Here is an 18,279-nt window from a genome sequence, read left to right as displayed (position 1 = left end):
TTGACGGGAGCGTCTGGCAGAGTCTCCCGACAGAGAGAGTTTTAATTCCCACCTCTGCAAGAACTTCGGACATGTTACGAGAGAGTCGTCCGAGCGGACCATGTTCCGTGCCTCTATCGTTGAGGCAGCCGATTGGAGATGCGGTCGCAAGGTGGTTGGAGCCTGTCATGGCGGTAATCCCAGAACCCCACCAGCGGTGAGGGATTCCGTCAAGCTGTAGGAGGAGTCCTTTTGTCCTCATGGGACTCCGCAGGCAGCGGACAGGTAACGACAGACCATGCGGTGTACGGCTTTGGCGGTCTCAAACTCAAACATGGGAGAAGTTTGTGGAAGCCATGAACGACTTCCGGATGGCTTCGAAGCGATTCTGGACCACCATCTGCCGCCTCAGGAAGAGGGAGCAGTGCACTGTCAACATGTACACGTGTATTGTGGGGACCGGAGCCGTGCATAAAGAGAGTATGGACAAGTCGGTTTCAGAGTTGGTCCCAAACATGGCGCCCTGTAGTCACGAGAAGGGCTTTTGACCAATCAGAGAGTGTGGCCAGAGGATCTCCTAAATGATTGGTCAAAAGACCCCCACGTGTCTACAGGCCGCCATGTCTGGGACCAACTCTGAAACCGAATTGTCCATACTCTCGCTATAGGTGGCTCTGGTGGGGATGATGTGCTGCCAACTTTCCTTGGGATTTTTTGGATCTGTGGACCTCTGGAATCCCACCGACACGTCTTCCAATGAGGAAGCAGTGTCTGGGGACTGGGGGGTGGGCTCTTCTATTACCGAGGTAGTTAAAAACCTCAGTTCTGTGTATTTGTGTATATATGTTTATATGTGTATACCTGTGTATATATATTAAATATACAGGTAAAAGCCAGTAAATTAGAATATTTTGAAAAACTTGATTTATTTCAGTAATTGCATTCAAAAGGTGTAACTTGTACATTATATTTATTCATTGCACACAGACTGATGCATTCAAATGTTTATTTCATTTAATTTTGATGATTTGAAGTGGCAACAAATGAAAATCCAAAATTCCGTGTGTCACAAAATTAGAATATTACTTAAGGCTAATACAAAAAAGGGATTTTTAGAAATGTTGGCCAACTGAAAAGTATGAAAATGAAAAATATGAGCATGTACAATACTCAATACTTGGTTGGAGCTCCTTTTGCCTCAATTACTGCGTTAATGCGGCGTGGCATGGAGTCGATGAGTTTCTGGCACTGCTCAGGTGTTATGAGAGCCCAGGTTGCTCTGATAGTGGCCTTCAACTCTTCTGCGTTTTTGGGTCTGGCATTCTGCATCTTCCTTTTCACAATACCCCACAGATTTTCTATGGGGCTAAGGTCAGGGGAGTTGGCGGGCCAATTTAGAACAGAAATACCATGGTCCGTAAACCAGGCACGGGTAGATTTTGCGCTGTGTGCAGGCGCCAAGTCCTGTTGGAACTTGAAATCTCCATCTCCATAGAGCAGGTCAGCAGCAGGAAGCATGAAGTGCTCTAAAACTTGCTGGTAGACGGCTGCGTTGACCCTGGATCTCAGGAAACAGAGTGGACCGACACCAGCAGATGACATGGCACCCCAAACCATCACCCAACCATGCAAATTTTGCATTTCCTTTGGAAATCGAGGTCCCAGAGTCTGGAGGAAGACAGGAGAGGCACAGGATCCACGTTGCCTGAAGTCTAGTGTAAAGTTTCCACCATCAGTGATGGTTTGGGGTGCCATGTCATCTGCTGGTGTCGGTCCACTCTGTTTCCTGAGATCCAGGGTCAACGCAGCCGTCTACCAGCAAGTTTTAGAGCACTTCTTGCTTCCTGCTGCTGACCTGCTCTATGGAGATGGAGATTTCAAGTTGCAACAGGACTTGGCGCCTGCACACAGCGCAAAATCTACCCGTGCCTGGTTTACGGACCATGGTATTTCTGTTCTAAATTGGCCCGCCAACTCCCCTGACCTTAGCCCCATAGAAAATCTGTGGGGTATTGTGAAAAGGAAGATGCAGAATGCCAGACCCAAAAACGCAGAAGAGTTGAAGGCCACTATCAGAGCAACCTGGGCTCTCATAACACCTGAGCAGTGCCAGAAACTCATCGACTCCATGCCACGCCGCATTAACGCAGTAATTGAGGCAAAAGGAGCTCCAACCAAGTATTGAGTATTGTACATGCTCATATTTTTCATTTTCATACTTTTCAGTTGGCCAACATTTCTAAAAATCCCTTTTTTGTATTAGCCTTAAGTAATATTCTAATTTTGTGACACACGGAATTTTGGATTTTCATTTGTTGCCACTTCAAATCATCAAAATTAAATGAAATAAACATTTGAATGCATCAGTCTGTGTGCAATGAATAAATATAATGTACAAGTTACACCTTTTGAATGCAATTACTGAAATAAATCAAGTTTTTCAAAATATTCTAATTTACTGGCTTTTACCTGTATATATATTGAAGCTGTGTATACATGTATATATACATATATGTATGTATATGTATATCTATGTATAAATATATTGAAAATATATATATATGTATCAATCAAATATTGATGTATATATATATATATATATATATATATATATATATATATATTGAATATGTGTATATTAAAGTTAAAGTACCAATGATTGTCACACACACACTAGGTGTGGCAAAATTATTCTCTTCATTTCACCCATCACCCTTGATCACCCCCTGGGAGGTGTGTCCATAGTGGATCTAACATAATAGTGAGAATATAGAATATGTATGTATATATATTTTGAATATGTGTATATTAGAGATGCGCGGTTTGTGGACACAACCGCGGAGTCCGCGGATTATCCGCGGGTCGGGCGGTTGAAATTAAAAAAAATTAGATTTTATCCGCGGGTCGGGCGGTTGAAATAAAAAAAAATTTGATTTTAAATAGATTCAGGCGGGTGGCAGTTAAACCAATTCGGAAATATATATACATAGTTAAATGTTGTTACCCACATACGAAAAACGAGCAGGCACCTGCAGCATATGCCACAACAGAAGAAGAAAAAAAAAGAGATGGCAACGCCGGCAGCAAACGTGGTACGCGACAAACTAAAAAAGGGAATACTAAAGACCAGGGGAAAAAAAGGCCAGAAAAGTTCAGCGTGGACTCGTTTTTATGAGGTTGTAAATCAGGATGATAGTAATGCTGGCTACGTGATTTGCAAGAGCTGCGACGCTGTTTATGTCTACGACAGTCACAAAACCGGGACATCTAACATGGTGCATCACATTTGTGCAAAACCCCGAATCTCCACAAACACCCTGAGCATGAGCAGTTTCGTCCGTTGTGATCCCAGAAGAGTGCCACAGGATGTTAAAACAAGATAGAACGCAGCTGCCTGCAGCAGTTTGAGTGGCGCGAGCGCGCTTGGAGGTGCGCTCAGCGCGGCTCCCAGATGATTGCGCACTGGTGTGCGTCTGGGCCGTGACAGCGTGGCACGCATTGAATGTCTCTGCTGGGATTGGATCAGTCTCCTTCCTTTAACAGGCAAAAGCTTTATAACCTCACTAATGCCTTGCATCGTCTATATTAGATATATAACAACGGGCGGGTGGCGGATGGCGGGCGGGTGCGGTTTTGATTAAATGTTAGTTCGGGTGGATGGCGGATGGTTGACGACTTTTGTGATGCGGTTGCGGATGAAATAATTGCCTATCCGCGCATCTCTAATGTATATATATTTTGAATATGTGTATATATGTATATTTATATATATATATATATATATATATATATGTGTGTGTGTGTATACATACTGTGTATATGTATACACTGTATATAGGTGTGTGTATATATATACAAACCCCGTTTCTATATGAGTTGGGAAATTGTGTTAGATGTAAATATAAACGGAATACAATGATTTGCAAATCATTTTCAAGCCATATTCAGTTGAATATGCTACAAAGACAACATATTTGATGTTCAAATTGATAAACTTTTTTTTTTTTTGCAAATAATCATTAACTTTAGAATTTGATGCCAGCAACAGGTGACAAAGAAGTTGGGAAAGGTGGCAATAAATACTGATAAAGTTGAGGAATGCTCATCAAACACTTATTTGGAACATCCCACAGGTGAACAGGCTAATTGGGAACAGGTGGGTGCCATGATTGGGTATAAAAGTAGATTCCATGAAATGCTCAGTCATTCACAAACAAGGATGGGGCGACGGTCACCACTTTGTCAACAAATGCCTGAGCAAATTGTTGAACAGTTTAAGAAAAACCTTTCTCAACCAGCTATTGCAAGAAATTTAGGGATTTCACCATCTACGGTCCGTAATATCATCAAAGGGTTCAGAGAATCTGGAGAAATCACTTCACGTAAGCAGCTAAGCCCGTGACCTTCGATCCCTCAGGCTGTACTGCATCAACAAGCGACATCCGTGTGTAAAGGATATCACCACATGGGCTCAGGAACACTTCAGAAACCCACTGTCAGTAACTACAGTTGGTCGCTACATCTGTAAGTGCAAGTTAAAACTCTCCTATGCAAGGCAAAAACCGTTTATCAACAACACCCAGAAACGCCGTCGGCCTCGCTGGGCCTGAGCTCATCTAAGATGGACTGATACAAAGTGGAAAAGTGTTCTGTGGTCTGACGAGTCCACATTTCCAATTGTTTTTGGAAACTGTGGACGTCGTGTCCTCCGGACCAAAGAGGAAAAGAACCATCCGGATTGTTATAGGCGCAAAGTTGAAAAGCCAGCATCTGTGATGGTATGGGGGTGTATTAGTGCCCAAGACATGGGTAACTTACACATCTGTGAAGGCACCATTAATGCTGAATGGTACATACAGGTTTTGGAGCAACATATGTTGCCATCCAAGCAACGTTACCATGGACGCCCCTGCTTATTTCAGCAAGACAATGCCAAGCCACGTGTTACATCAACGTGGCTTCATAGTAAAAGAGTGCGGGTCCTAGACTGGCCTGCCTGTAGTCCAGACCTGTCTCCCATTGAAAAATAAAACGGAGACCCCCGGACTGTTGAACAACTTAAGCTGTACATCAAGCAAGAATGGGAAAGAATTCCACCTGAGAAGCTTCAAAAATGTGTCTCCTCAGTTCCCAAACGTTTACTGAGTGTTGTTAAAAAGAAAGGCCATGTAATACAGTGGTGAACATGCCCTTTCCCAACTACTTTGGCACGTGTTGCAGCCGTGAAATTCTAAGTTAATAATTATTTGCAAAAAAATAATAAGGTTTATGAGTTTGAACATCAAATATGTTGTCTTTGTAGTGCATTCAACTGAATATAGGTTGGAAAGGATTTGCAAATCATTGTATTCCGTTTATATTTACATCTAACACAATTTCCCAACTCATATGGAAACGGGGTTTGTACATATATATGTATATATATACATACACACACCTATATATATATATATATATATATATATATATATATACATACATATATAAGTGTGTGTATATATATATATATATATATATATATATATATATATATATATATATATATATATATATATATATATATATATACATATATAAGTGTGTGTATGTGTGTATATATATATATATATATATATATATATATATATATATATATATATATATATATATATATAGGTGTGTGTATGTATTTTGTTTTAGACAAAACATCTGAGAAATCACTGTGCGTCTCTAGGCTGGACCGCCGTGTCTCGTCTATTTCTGTGTCTTGGGCGTCGGTTGCGTAAGCGGTCCCAAAATGTAGCGCTGGAGCGGCGTGTGCGGGGGAGAGTGGCGAGCAGTGTGGGACCATCGCATCGATCCCAGCGTGAGAGGCAAGAACAAAAAACCTCAGATTTGAGGAGAAGGCTGTGCAACGTTCTCTCAGACTAAAGCAACAATATGTAATAGCTGCACTTCTCACACCCTCCAGACTCACAATGTTAGCCTACACTCACCTATTTCAGTGGACCAGCCAGGACACCGCTTTTGTTAGCCTTAGCATCAATGCTAACATCCGACATCTTAAATGCATACTCATTTTGCTCCTTTGTGTACGTGAATGTTAGGTTAGACTCTGTCCATCCATTCACACGTGTGTTTATGTGAAAGAACTAACAGATGTTCATATTCTGTGTCTGTGAACGGACAGACGCGCCAAAGTTTGCACTCGGCTGTATGTGAACGGACAGACAAATGTTGAATTTATGTGTATAAATGTGAATGGACGGACATGTAAATTGTGTGTGCACTATTAATGTGAACAGACAGACCCGTTAACATTGAGTGTATGTGACTGGAGAGAGACATGTTTGAATTTAGCCTGCATATGACAGCTGTGTGTATGTGAATGGACCGACAGATGTCTAAATTATGTGTGTACATTATGAATGGACACCCAGACTAATGTCAACATTATGTGTGTATACAGGAATGGACATACTGTATGATTTAATTGTATGTTTACTGTATATGTGAATGGACAGACATGTTTGCCTCATGTGAATGGGAATGGAGGCACACATGCTTGAATTCAGTGCGTGTGTGAATGAACATACATATATTTGCAATAAGTATATATATATATGAGAACAAACAGACACATGTGTAGTTTGTGTATGTATGTGTATGTGAATGGAGAGACAAATGGTTTAATTCAGTGTGTATATGAATAGTCAGATGGATATTTACTGTGTGTGTGTGTGTGTGTGTGTGTGTGTGTGTGTGTGTGTGTGTGTGTGTGTGTGTGTGTGTGTGTGTGTGTGTGTGTGTGTGTGTGTGTGTGTGTGTGTGTGTGTGAGAATGGACAGACATAATTTATAATTGGATTGGGTGTGTAGTGTATATGGGGATGGACAGAAAGTGTGGGTGTGAATAGACAGACAGCTATTTACAGTGTATGTATATGTGAATAGACAGACACATGTCTAAATTTAAGTGTGTGTATGTGAATAGACGCAAACAATTCCAAAATGTGTGTGTATGTGTGAATGGACAGACATGTTTACCTTGTGTGCATGTGGATGGAGAGACACAGGCTTGAATTCAGTGTGTATGTGAATGGACATACAGATACTTACAATAGGTCAATGGTTAGACAGATGTTTCAATAATGCATGTACATGTAAATGGACAGACAAATGTAAATTAGGTTTGTATACGTGAATAGACAGATGTTTCAATAATTTGTGTAAATGTCTAAATTATGTGTGTATATATATGAATGGATATCCAAAGGCCTAAATGGTGTGTGTTTATGCGAATATACAGACACATGTCTGATTTATGTGTGTTTAATGGACCGACATGTCTTTGATTTGTGTGTGTAAAAAGTGTGTGTGCTATGTATGTGAATGGACAAACATGTTTACCTTGTGTGCCGATGGCATGAGGGATGTGCGTGAATTCAGTATGTGTATGAATAGACGTACATACATTTACGATAGGTGTGTGACGAGACAGACAGTTTTCTACAACAGGGTATGTACATGTGAATGGACAGCCGAATGTCTCATTTATGTGTGTATTAATAGATAGACATTTTTACCTTCTGTGCATGTAAATGGAAAAACAAATGCTTGAATTCAGTGTGTTGGCTAATAAACAGGCAGATAATTGCAATAGGTATGTGAATGGACATACAGATGTTCTAACAATGTTGGAATGTGTAAATGGACAGACATGTCTAAATATGTGTGTATATTTGAATGGACAGACAAATGCCTCATTTATGTCTGTATATGTGAATAGACAGAAACATGTCTAAATGGTGTGTATGTATGTGAATGGACAGACATGTTTACCTTGTGTGCATACAAATGGGAAGACGCTTGCTTGAATTCATTGTGGATGCGAATAACCAGGCATATGTTTATGATAGGTGTGTGAATAGACAGATGACCTAACAATGTTGGAATATGTGAATGGACAGACATGTCTAAATGTGTGTACATGTGAATGGACAGACAGATATTTACAATAGGTATGGGAATAGACAGACATATGTTCTAACAATGTTGGAGTATGCGAATGGACAGACATGTATAAATATGTGTGTATGTGTGAATAGACAGACCAATTTGAATTATGTGTGTACTGTATAAGTGAATGGACAAACATGCATGCTCTGTGTGCATGTGAATAGACATACACATGCTAGAATTCAGTGTGTATGTAAATAAACAGAAAAATATTTACAATAGGTATGTGAACAGACAGACAAATGTTCTAATTATGTTGATGTATGTGAATGGACAGAAATGTCTAAATATGTGTGTACATGTGAATGGACAGACAGATATTTACAATAGGTATGTGAATAGACAGACATATGTTCTAACAATGGTTGAGTATGTGAATGAACAGACATGTCTAAATACGTGTGTGTGTATATGTGAATGGACAGACACATTTGAATTGTGCATGTACTGTATATGTGAATGGACAAACATGTATACACTGTGTGCGTGTGAATGGACATACAAATTATTGAATTCAGTGTGCATGTGAATAAGCTGGCAGATGTCTAAATTATGTATGTACATGTGAATGGACAGACATATCTTTACGATAGGTATGTGAATAGACAGACACATGTTCTAACAATGTTGGAATATGTGAATGGACAGACATGTCTAAATATGTGTGTACACGTGAATGGACAGACAGATATTTACAAGAGGTATGTGAATGGACAAGACAGATGTTCTAACAATGTTGGAATATGTGAATGGACAAACATGTCTAATATATTTGTATATGTGAATGGACAAACCAGTTTGAATTGTGTGTGTGTGTGTGTGTGTGTGTGTGTGTGTGTGTGTGTGTGTGTGTGTGTGTGTGTGTGTGTGTGTGTGTGTGTGTGTGTGTACTGTATAAGTAAATGGACAAACATGCATGCTCTGTGGACATGTGAATGGACATACAAATGCTTGAATTCAGTGTGTATGTGAATAAACAGGAAAATATTTACAAAAGGTATGTGACTAGACGGACAAATGTTCTAGCTATGTTGGGATATATGAATGGACAGACATGTCTAAATATGTGTGTGCATGTGAATGGTCAGACATATATTTACAATAGGTATGTGAATAGACAGACGTATGTTCTAACAATGTTGGAGTATGCGAATGGACAGACATGTCTAAATATGTTTGTATATGTGATTCAACAGACGAGTTTGAATTGTGCGTGTACTGTATATGTGAATGGACAAACATGGCTACACTGTGTGCGTGTGAATGGACATACAAATTAATGAATTCAGTGTGCATGTGAATAAACTGGCAGATGTCTAAATTATGTGTGTACATGTGAATGAACAGACATCTTTACAATAGGTATGTGATAGACAGACATATGTTCTAACAATGTTGGAATATGTGACTGGACAGACATGTCTAAATATGTGTGTGCATGTGAATGGACAGACAGATATTTACAAGAGGTATGTGAATAGACAAGACATATGTTCTAACAATGTTGGAAAATGTGAATGGACAAACATGTCTCAATATATTTGTATATGTGAATGGACAGACCAGTTTGAATTGTATGTGTGTGTGTGTGTGTGTGTGTGTGTGTGTGTGTGTGTGTGTGTGTGTGTGTGTGTGTGTGTGTGTACTGTATAAGTGAATGGACAAACATGCATGCTCTGTGTGCATGTGAATGGACATACAAATGCTTGAATTCAGTGTGTATGTGAATAAACAGGAAAATATTTACAATAGGTATGTGAATAGACAGACACATGTTCTAATTATGTTGGGGTATGTGAATTGACAGACATGTATAAATACTGTATGTGTGTGCATGTGAATAAACAGACAGATGTTCTAACAATGTTGGAATATGTGAATGGACAGACAAGTTTGAATTGTGTGCGGACTGTATATGTGAATGGACTAACATTTATACTCTGTGTGAATGGGCATACCAATGCTTGGATTCAGTGTGCATGTGAATGGACGAACACGTGTGTAGTTTGTGTATATGTGTGAATGGACAGACATGTTTACACTGTGTGCAAGTGAATGGGCACACACATGCTTGAATTCAGTGTGTGCATATGACTGGACGGACAGATCTTTACAATAGTTATGTGAATGGACAGACAAATGTGTGTGTGTATGTGAATGGATAGACATGTTTACATGATGTGTATGTGAAAGAAGAGAATGGTGTCTTACTGAAGTGTTTTGCTTTGTTTTGTGCAAAGTAGTTTTCACCCTTAGCATGTTGGCCTTAGCATGAGCGCTAGCAAGTTTGGATGCGCATTAGCATGTTTGGCTGCACAATAGACCTCTATGAAAAATACAATCGAAGGACCCATATTTCCCTCGCCCGGACGCGGGTCACCGGGGCCCCCCTCTGGAGCCAGGCCCGGAGGTGGGGCACGATGGCGAGCGCCTGGTGGCCGGGCCTGTCCCCATGGGGCCCGGCCGGGCACAGCCCGAAGAGGCAACGTGGGTCCCCCCTCCAATGGGCTCACCACCCATAGCAGGGGCTATAGAGGTTGGGTGCAGTGTGAGCTGGGCGGAAGCCGAAGGCAGGGCACTTGGCCGTCAGATCCTCGGCTACATAAGCAAGCTGTTGGGACGTGGAACGTCACCTCGCTGGGGGGGAAGGAGCCTGAGCCAGTGCGCAAGGTGAAGAAGTTCCGGCTAGATATAGTCGGACTCACTTCAACGCACAGCAAGGGCTCTGGAACCAGTTCCAGGGGCGGGACTCTCTTCCACTCTGTCGTTGCCAGCAGTGAGAGGCGACGGGCTGGGGTGGCAATTCTTGTTGCCCCCCGGCTCAAAGCCTGCACGTTGGAGTTCATCCCAGTGGACGAGAGGGTAGCTTCCCTCCGCCTTCGGGTGGGGGGGATGGGTCCTGACTGTCGTTTGAGTTTATGCGCCAAGCGGCAGCCAAGAGTACCCACCCTTTTTGGATTCACTTGAGGGAGTACTGGAGGGTGCTCCCCCGGGTGATTCCCTCGTTCTACTGGGGGACTTCAACGCTCATGTTGGCAACGACAGTGAAACCTGGAGAGGCGTGATTGGGAAGAATGGCCGCCCGGATCTGAATCCGAGTGGTGTTTTGTTATTGGACTTTTGTGCTCGTCACAGATTGTCCATAACGGACACCATGTTCAAGCATAAGGGTGTCCATATGTGCACTTGGCACCAGGACACCCGAGGCCGCAGTTAAATGATCGACTTTGTAGTCGTGTCATCGGATTTGCGGTCTCATGTTTTGGACACTCGGGTGAAGAGAGGGGCGGAGCTTTCTACCAATCACCACCTGGTGGTGAGTTGGTTGCGATGGTGGGGGAGGATGCCGGACAGACCTGGCAGGCCCAGACACATTGTGAGGGTCTGCTGGGAATGACTAGCAGAGTCTCCTGTCAGAGAGAGTTTCAATTCCCGCCTCCGGAAGAACAGAATGAACATTTCACGAGGGAGGCGCTGGACATTGAGTCCGAGTGGACGATGTTCCGTACCTCTATTGTTGAGGCGGCCGATTGGAGCTGTGGCCGCAAGGTGGTTGGTGCCTGTCGTGGCGGTAATCCTAGAACTGAAGAAAGAGTCCTATCGGATTCTTTTGGCTCATAGGACTCCTGAGGCAGCAGACGAGTACCGACAGACCAGGCGGTGTGCGGCTTCAGCGGTTGCGGAGGCAAAAACTCGGACATGGTAGATGTTCGGGAAAGCCATGGAAAACGACTTCCAGACGGCTTCGGAGCGATTCTGGACCACCATTCGCCGCCTCAGGAAGGGGAAGCGGTGCAATGTCCACACCGTGTATGGTGGGGATGGTGTTCTGCTGACCTCGACTGCAGATGTTGTGAATCGGTGAGGGAATACTTCGAAAGACCTCCTCAATGGTACCAACACCTCTTCCTATGAGGAAGCAGTGGTGGGCTCTCCTATTTCTGGGGATGAGGTTGCCGAGGTAGTTAAAAAGCTCCTTGGTGGCAAGGACCCGGGGGTGGATAAGACCCGCCCGGAGTTCCTTAAGGCTCTGGATGCTGTGGGCCTGTCTTGGTTGACAAGACTCTGCAACATCGCGTGGACATCAGGGGCGGTGCCTCTGGATTGGCAGACCGGGGTAGTGGTTCCTCTCTTTAAGAAAGGGAACCGGAGGGTGTGTTCCAACTATCGTGGTATCACACTCCTCAGCCTTCCCGGTAAGGTCTATTCAGGTGTACTGGAGAGGAGGCTACGCCGGATAGCCGAACCTCGGATTCAGGAGGAACAGTGTGGTTTTCTTCCTGGTTGTGGAACTGTGGACCAGCTCTATACTCTCGGCAGGGTCCTTGAGGGTGCATGGGAGTTTGCCCAACCAGTCTACATGTGCTTTGTGGACTTGGAGAAGGCATTCGACCGTGTACCCCGGGAAGTCCTGTGGGGAGTGCTCAGAGTATGGACTGTCTGATGGTGGCGGTCCGCTCCCTGTATGATCGGTGTCAGAGCATTGCCGGCAGTAAGTTGGACCCGTTTCCGGTGGGGGTTGGGCTCCGCCAGGGCTGCCCTTTGTCACCGATTCTGTTCAAAACTTTTGTGGACAGAATTTCTGGGCGCAGTCGGGGCGTTGAGGGTATCTGGTTTGGTGGCTGCAGGATTAGGTCTCTGATTTTGCAGATGATGTGGTCCTGATGGCTTCATCTGGCCAGGATCTTCAGCTCTTACTGGATCGGTTCGCAGCTGCGAGTGTGAAGCGACTGGGATGGGAATCAGCACCTCCAAGTCCGAGTCCACGGTTCTCACCCGGAAAAGGGTGGAGTGCCATCTCCGGGTTGGGGAGGAGATCTTTCCCCAAGTGAAAGAGTTCCAGTACCTTGTAGGGAAGAGTGGATCGTGAGATCGACAGGCGGATCGGTGCGGCGTCTTCAGTAATGCGGACGCTGTATCGATCCGTTGTGGTGAAGAAGGAGCTGAGCCGGAAGGCAAAGCTCTCCATTTACCGGTCGAGCTCCGTTCCCATCCTCACCTATGGTCATGAGCCTTGGGTCATGACCGAAAGGACAAGATCACGGGTACAAGTGGCCGAAATGGGCTTCCTTTGCCGGGTGGCGGGGCTCTCCCTTAGAGATAGGGTGAGAAGCTCTGTCATCCGGGAGGAGCTCAAAGTAAAGCCGCTGCTCCTCCACATCAAGAGGAGCCAGATGAGGTGGTTCGGGCATCTGGTCAGGATGCCACCCGAACGCCTCCCTCAGGAGGTGTTTCGAGCACGTCCGACCGGTAGGAGGCCACGGGGAAGACCCAGGGCACGTTAGGAAGACTATCTCTCCCGACTGGCCTGGGAACGCCTAGGGATCCCCCGGGAGGGGCTGGACGAAGTGGCTGGGGAGAGGGAAGTCTGGGCTTCCCTGCTTAGGCTGCTGCCCCCGCGACCCGACCTCTGATAAGCGGAGGAAGATGGATGGATGGATGGATGGATGGACATTAGCATGTTTGGATGTACATTAGCATGTTTGAATGCATATTAGCATGTTTGGTTGCACATGAAGTCGTACCTAAAGCTACTCTGGCGGCCGAGGCGTCGTAGTTGATCCAGAAGGAGACCCAGGACAGGATGGTGATGAGGGTGGAGGGCATGTACGTCTGCAGGATGAAGTAGCCGATGTTTCTCCTCAGCTTGAAGCTGAGCGACAGGCGAGGGTAGGCACCTGCGCGCAATCAACACGTCACTGTTAGCGTTTCTCTCATTAGCGTGACAGACACTCACAATCTCGCACATGGCGGGCGTCGCTACGCTAACCCGCCACGGCGGCTGGGCTGTTGATGTGCCTTCTTGCGAGGTTAGCAAGGCGCGACACCTCATTAGCGTGAACGTAGCGCTTGAAAAAAACGCTGACGTCACACAATATGGAGTCGGAGGCTGGATAGTCCAAACTTCTTCCAGCGAGGGCCACATGAATAAACCTGGAAGGATGCGGGGGCCACTTTGATACATTAAAGATGCTAAAACCAATACAATAGGTCAATCAAGCATTGCTAACAATAGCATGCTAACTGTTTTAGCCTAATTTTGCAGCCTCAGACTCATATAACTTGGCAGTTGACACATGCATGCTAACATTAACATGCTAAATATAATTTTGGGCCAATTTTGCAGCGGAACACGTCAGAGTCATATGACTTAGTACTTGACACATGCTAACTGTTAGCATGCTGACATTGGCATATTACCATTAGCATGCAAACTTTTTTTTGTGCCAATTTTGCAGCCTCTCAAAATCAACTGTTAACAGAGTTAACTGTTAGCATGCTAACATTAGCATGCACATTTTTTAAACCAAAACTTACATTTCGACGCTCTAGAGTATTGGTACCTAACACACACTAACTGTTAGCATGCTAACATTGGCATTCTAGCATGCTAACTTATTTTAGCCAATTTTGCAGCGGAACACTTCAGAGTCATATAACTTGGTACTTGATACACGTTAACTGTTAGCATGCCAACATTAGCACTCCAGAATGCTAACCCTTTTAGCCAATTTTGCAGCCAAACACTCCAGAGTCATATGACGTGGTACTTGACACATGCCAACTGTTAGCATATTGACCTTAGCATGCTGCCATTAGCATGCTAACTTTCTTAGTGAATTTTGCAGCTGAACACTCTAGAGTCATATGACATGGTACTTGACACACGTTAACTGTTAGCATGCACATTTTTTTAAAGCTAATTTTACATGCTGACGCTTCAGAGTCAATTGACTTGGTACTTGACATGCGTTAACTGTTAGCGTGCTTACATTAGCTTTCTAGCATGCTAACTTTTTTTTTGCCAATTTTGCATCCAAACACTTCAGAGTCATATGACTTGGTACATGACGCATGCCAACTGTTGGCCTATTGACATTAGCATGCTACCATTAGCATGCTAACTTTCTTAGCCAATTTTGCAGCCGAACACTCTAGAGTTAAATGACTTGGTACTTGATACATGCTGACTGTTAGCATGCTAACATTAGCATGCACATTTTTTTAAAGCAAATTTTACATGCGGACGCTTCAGAGTCAATTGACTTGGTACTTGACATGCGTTAACTGTTAGCGTGCTTACATTAGCTTTCTAGCATGCTAACTTTTTTTGTGCCAATTTTGCATCCAAACACTTCAGAGTCATATGACTTGGTACCTGACGCATGCCAACAAGTAGCATATTGACAATAGCATACTACCATTAGCATGCTAACTGTTTTAGCCAAGTTTTGCAGCTTTAGACTCATATAACTTGGCAGTTGACACATGCATGCTAACATTAACATGCTAACTTTTTCAACCAATTTTGCAGCGGAACACTTCAGAGTTATATGACTTGGTATGAGACACACGTTAACTGTTAGCATATTGACATTAGCACACTAGCATACTATAGTTAGCATGCTAACTTTCTTTGCCAATTTTGCAGCTAAACACTCTATACTTATATGACTTGGTACTTGATACATGCTGACTGTTAGCATGCTAACATTAGCATGCACATTTTTTTAAAGCTCATTTTGCATGCCGACACTTCAGAGTCATATGACTTGGTACTTGACACACGTTAACTGTTAGCATGCCAACATTGGCACTCCAGCATGCTAACCCTTTTAGCCAATTTTGCAGCCAAACACTCCAGAGTCATATGACGTGGTACTTGACACATGCCAACTGTTAGCATATTGACATTAGCATGCTACCATTAGCATGCTAACTTTCTTAGCCAATTTTGCAGCCGAACACTTCAGAGTCATATGACTTGGTACTTGACACACGTTAACTGTTAGCATGCTAACAGTAGCATTCTAGCATGCTAACTTTTTTTGGCCAATTTTGCAGCCAAATACTTCAGAGTCATTTGACTTCAATCAATCAATCAATCTTTATTTATATAGCCCTATATCACAAGTGTCTCAAAGGGCTGCACAAGCCACAACGACATCCTCGGTACAAAGCCCACATACGGGCAAGGAAAAACTCACCCCAGTGGGACGTCGATGTGAATGACTATGAGAAACCTTGGAGAGGACCGCATATGTGGGTAACCCCCCCCCCCTCTAGGGGAGACCGAAAGCAATGGATGTCGAGTGGGTCTGACACAATATTGTGAGAGTCCAGTCCATAGTGGATCCAACATAATAGTAAGAGTCCAGTCCATAGTGGGGCCAGCAGGACACCATCCCAAGCGGAGACGGGTCAGCAGCGCAGAGATGTTCCCAGCCGATGCACAGGCGAGCGGTCCACCCCGGGTCCCGACTCTGGACAGCCAGCACTTCATCCATGGCCACCGGACCTGTGCCCCCCCCCCTCAAGGAAAAGGGGAGCAGAGGAGAAAAGAAAAGAAACGGCAGATCAACTGGTCTAACAGGGGGGCTATTTAAAGGCTAGAGTATACAAATGAGTTTTAAGATGGGACTTAAATGCTTCTACTGAGGTAGCATCTCTAATTGTTACCGGGAGGGCATTCCATAGTACTGGAGCCCCAATAGAAAACGCTCTATAGCCCGCAGACTTTTTTTGGGCTCTGGGAATCACTAATAAGCCGGAGTTCTTTGAACGCAGATTTCTTGCCGGGACATATGGTACAATGCAATCGACAAGATAGGACGGAGCTAGACCGTGTAGTATTTTATACGTAAGTAGTAAAACCTTAAAGTCACTTCTTAAGTGCACAGGAAGCCAGTGCAGGTGAGCCAGTATAGGCGTAATATGATCAAACTTTCTTGTTCTTGTCAAAAGTCTAGCAGCCGCATTTTGTACCAACTGTAATTTTTTAATGCTAGACATAGGGAGACCCGAAAATAATACGTTACAGTAGTCGAGACGAGACGTAACGAACGCATGAATAATGATCTCAGCGTCGCTAGTGGATAAAATAGAACGAATTTTAGCGATATTACGGAGATGAAAGAAGGCCGTTTTAGTAACACTCTTAATGTGTGACTCAAACGAGAGAGTTGGGTCGAAGATAATACCCAGATTCTTTACTGATTCGCCTTGTGTAATTGTTTGGTTGTCAAATGTTAAGGTGGTATTATTAAATAAATGTCGGTGTTTAGCAGGACCGATAATCAGCATTTCCGTTTTCTTGGCGTTGAGTTGCAAGAAGTTAGCGGACATCCATTGTTTAATTTCATTAAGACACGCCCCCACTTAGTACTAACGGTTAGCATACTAACCATAGCATTCTAGCATATTAACATTAAAATGCAAACTTCCAAAGACCAAAGCAAAGTACTTTACCGGTGGAGAAGACCACGTTCTTGGAGACCAGCTTGTAGTCCACGATGGAGAATTGCGGGAGCTCAATTCGCGTCACGCCCGTCACCGCCGTGTCGCCTCCTTTCCAGTAGAACTCGATGTCGTCGGTCGTGTAGCCGTCTGAAGCGCAAAGCAACACATAGAACAAAATAATTGTGTGTACGTGAATGGATTTACATAGGTTTGCATCATGTGCGTGTATGAAAAGCTGCTCATATGATCGTTTTGTTTCATATTAAGTGTGTATGTGAATGGACAAACAGATGTCTACTTCATGTGTAGGGTGTCAATAGACTTACATAGATTTACATCATGTGCGTGTATGAAAGGCTGCTCATATGATCGTTTTGTGTCATATTATGTGTGTATGTGAATGGACAAACAGATGTCTACATTTTGTGTAGAGTGTGAATAGACTTACAGAGGTTTGCATCATGTGCAAATATGAAAAGCTGCTCATGTGATCGTTTTGTTTCATATTATGTGTGTATGTGAATGGAACAACAGAGGTTTATGTCATGTGTAGAGAGTGAATAGACTTACATAGATGTGCATCATGTGCCTATATGAAAGGCTGCTCATATGATTGTTTTGTTTCATATTATGTGTGTATGTGAATGGACAAACAGATGTCTACATTATGTGTAGGGTGTGAATATACTTACAGAGAATTGCATCATGTGCATATATGAAATCCTGCTCATATGATCGTTTTGTTTCATATTAAGTGTGTATGTGAATGGACAAACAGATGTCTACGTCATGTGTAGGGTGTGAATAGACTTACTTAGGTTTGCATCATGTGCATATATGAAAGGCTGCTCATATGATCGCTTTGTTTCATATTAAGTGTGTATGTGAATGAACAAACACATGTCTACGTCACGTGTAGGGTGTGAATAGACTTACATAAATTTGCATCATGTGCGTGTGTGAAAGGCTGCTCATGTGATCGTTTTGTTTCATATTAAGTGTGTATGTGAATGGACAAACAGATGTTTACGTCATGTGTAGGGTGTGAATAGACTTACATAGA

The 18,279-nt window shown here is 43.4% G+C and overlaps 1 protein-coding gene across 3 annotated transcripts in view; it reads right to left on the bottom strand.

Moving 5' to 3' along the window:
• gabrb3 (gamma-aminobutyric acid type A receptor subunit beta3) overlaps positions 1–18,279 on the bottom strand; it is a 115,082-nt gene that overhangs the window by 5,791 nt on the left and 91,012 nt on the right. For all 3 annotated transcript variants that reach the window (XM_061977576.1, XM_061977578.1, XM_061977577.1), the window contains 2 exons: positions 17,226–17,363; positions 13,502–13,654 (listed from right to left, as the gene is read on the bottom strand). In XM_061977576.1, the coding sequence (XP_061833560.1) occupies positions 13,502–13,654; positions 17,226–17,363 (291 nt within the window). The remainder of the gene's footprint in view (positions 1–13,501; positions 13,655–17,225; positions 17,364–18,279) is intronic.

The sequence above is a fragment of the Nerophis lumbriciformis genome, linkage group LG18 (assembly GCF_033978685.3).
Source record: "Nerophis lumbriciformis linkage group LG18, RoL_Nlum_v2.1, whole genome shotgun sequence".
In the NCBI taxonomy this organism is placed as follows: Eukaryota; Metazoa; Chordata; class Actinopteri; order Syngnathiformes; family Syngnathidae; genus Nerophis; species Nerophis lumbriciformis.
The sequence above is the reverse complement of the archived record's forward strand: the minus strand, read 5'-3'. Positions and strand labels throughout refer to the sequence as shown.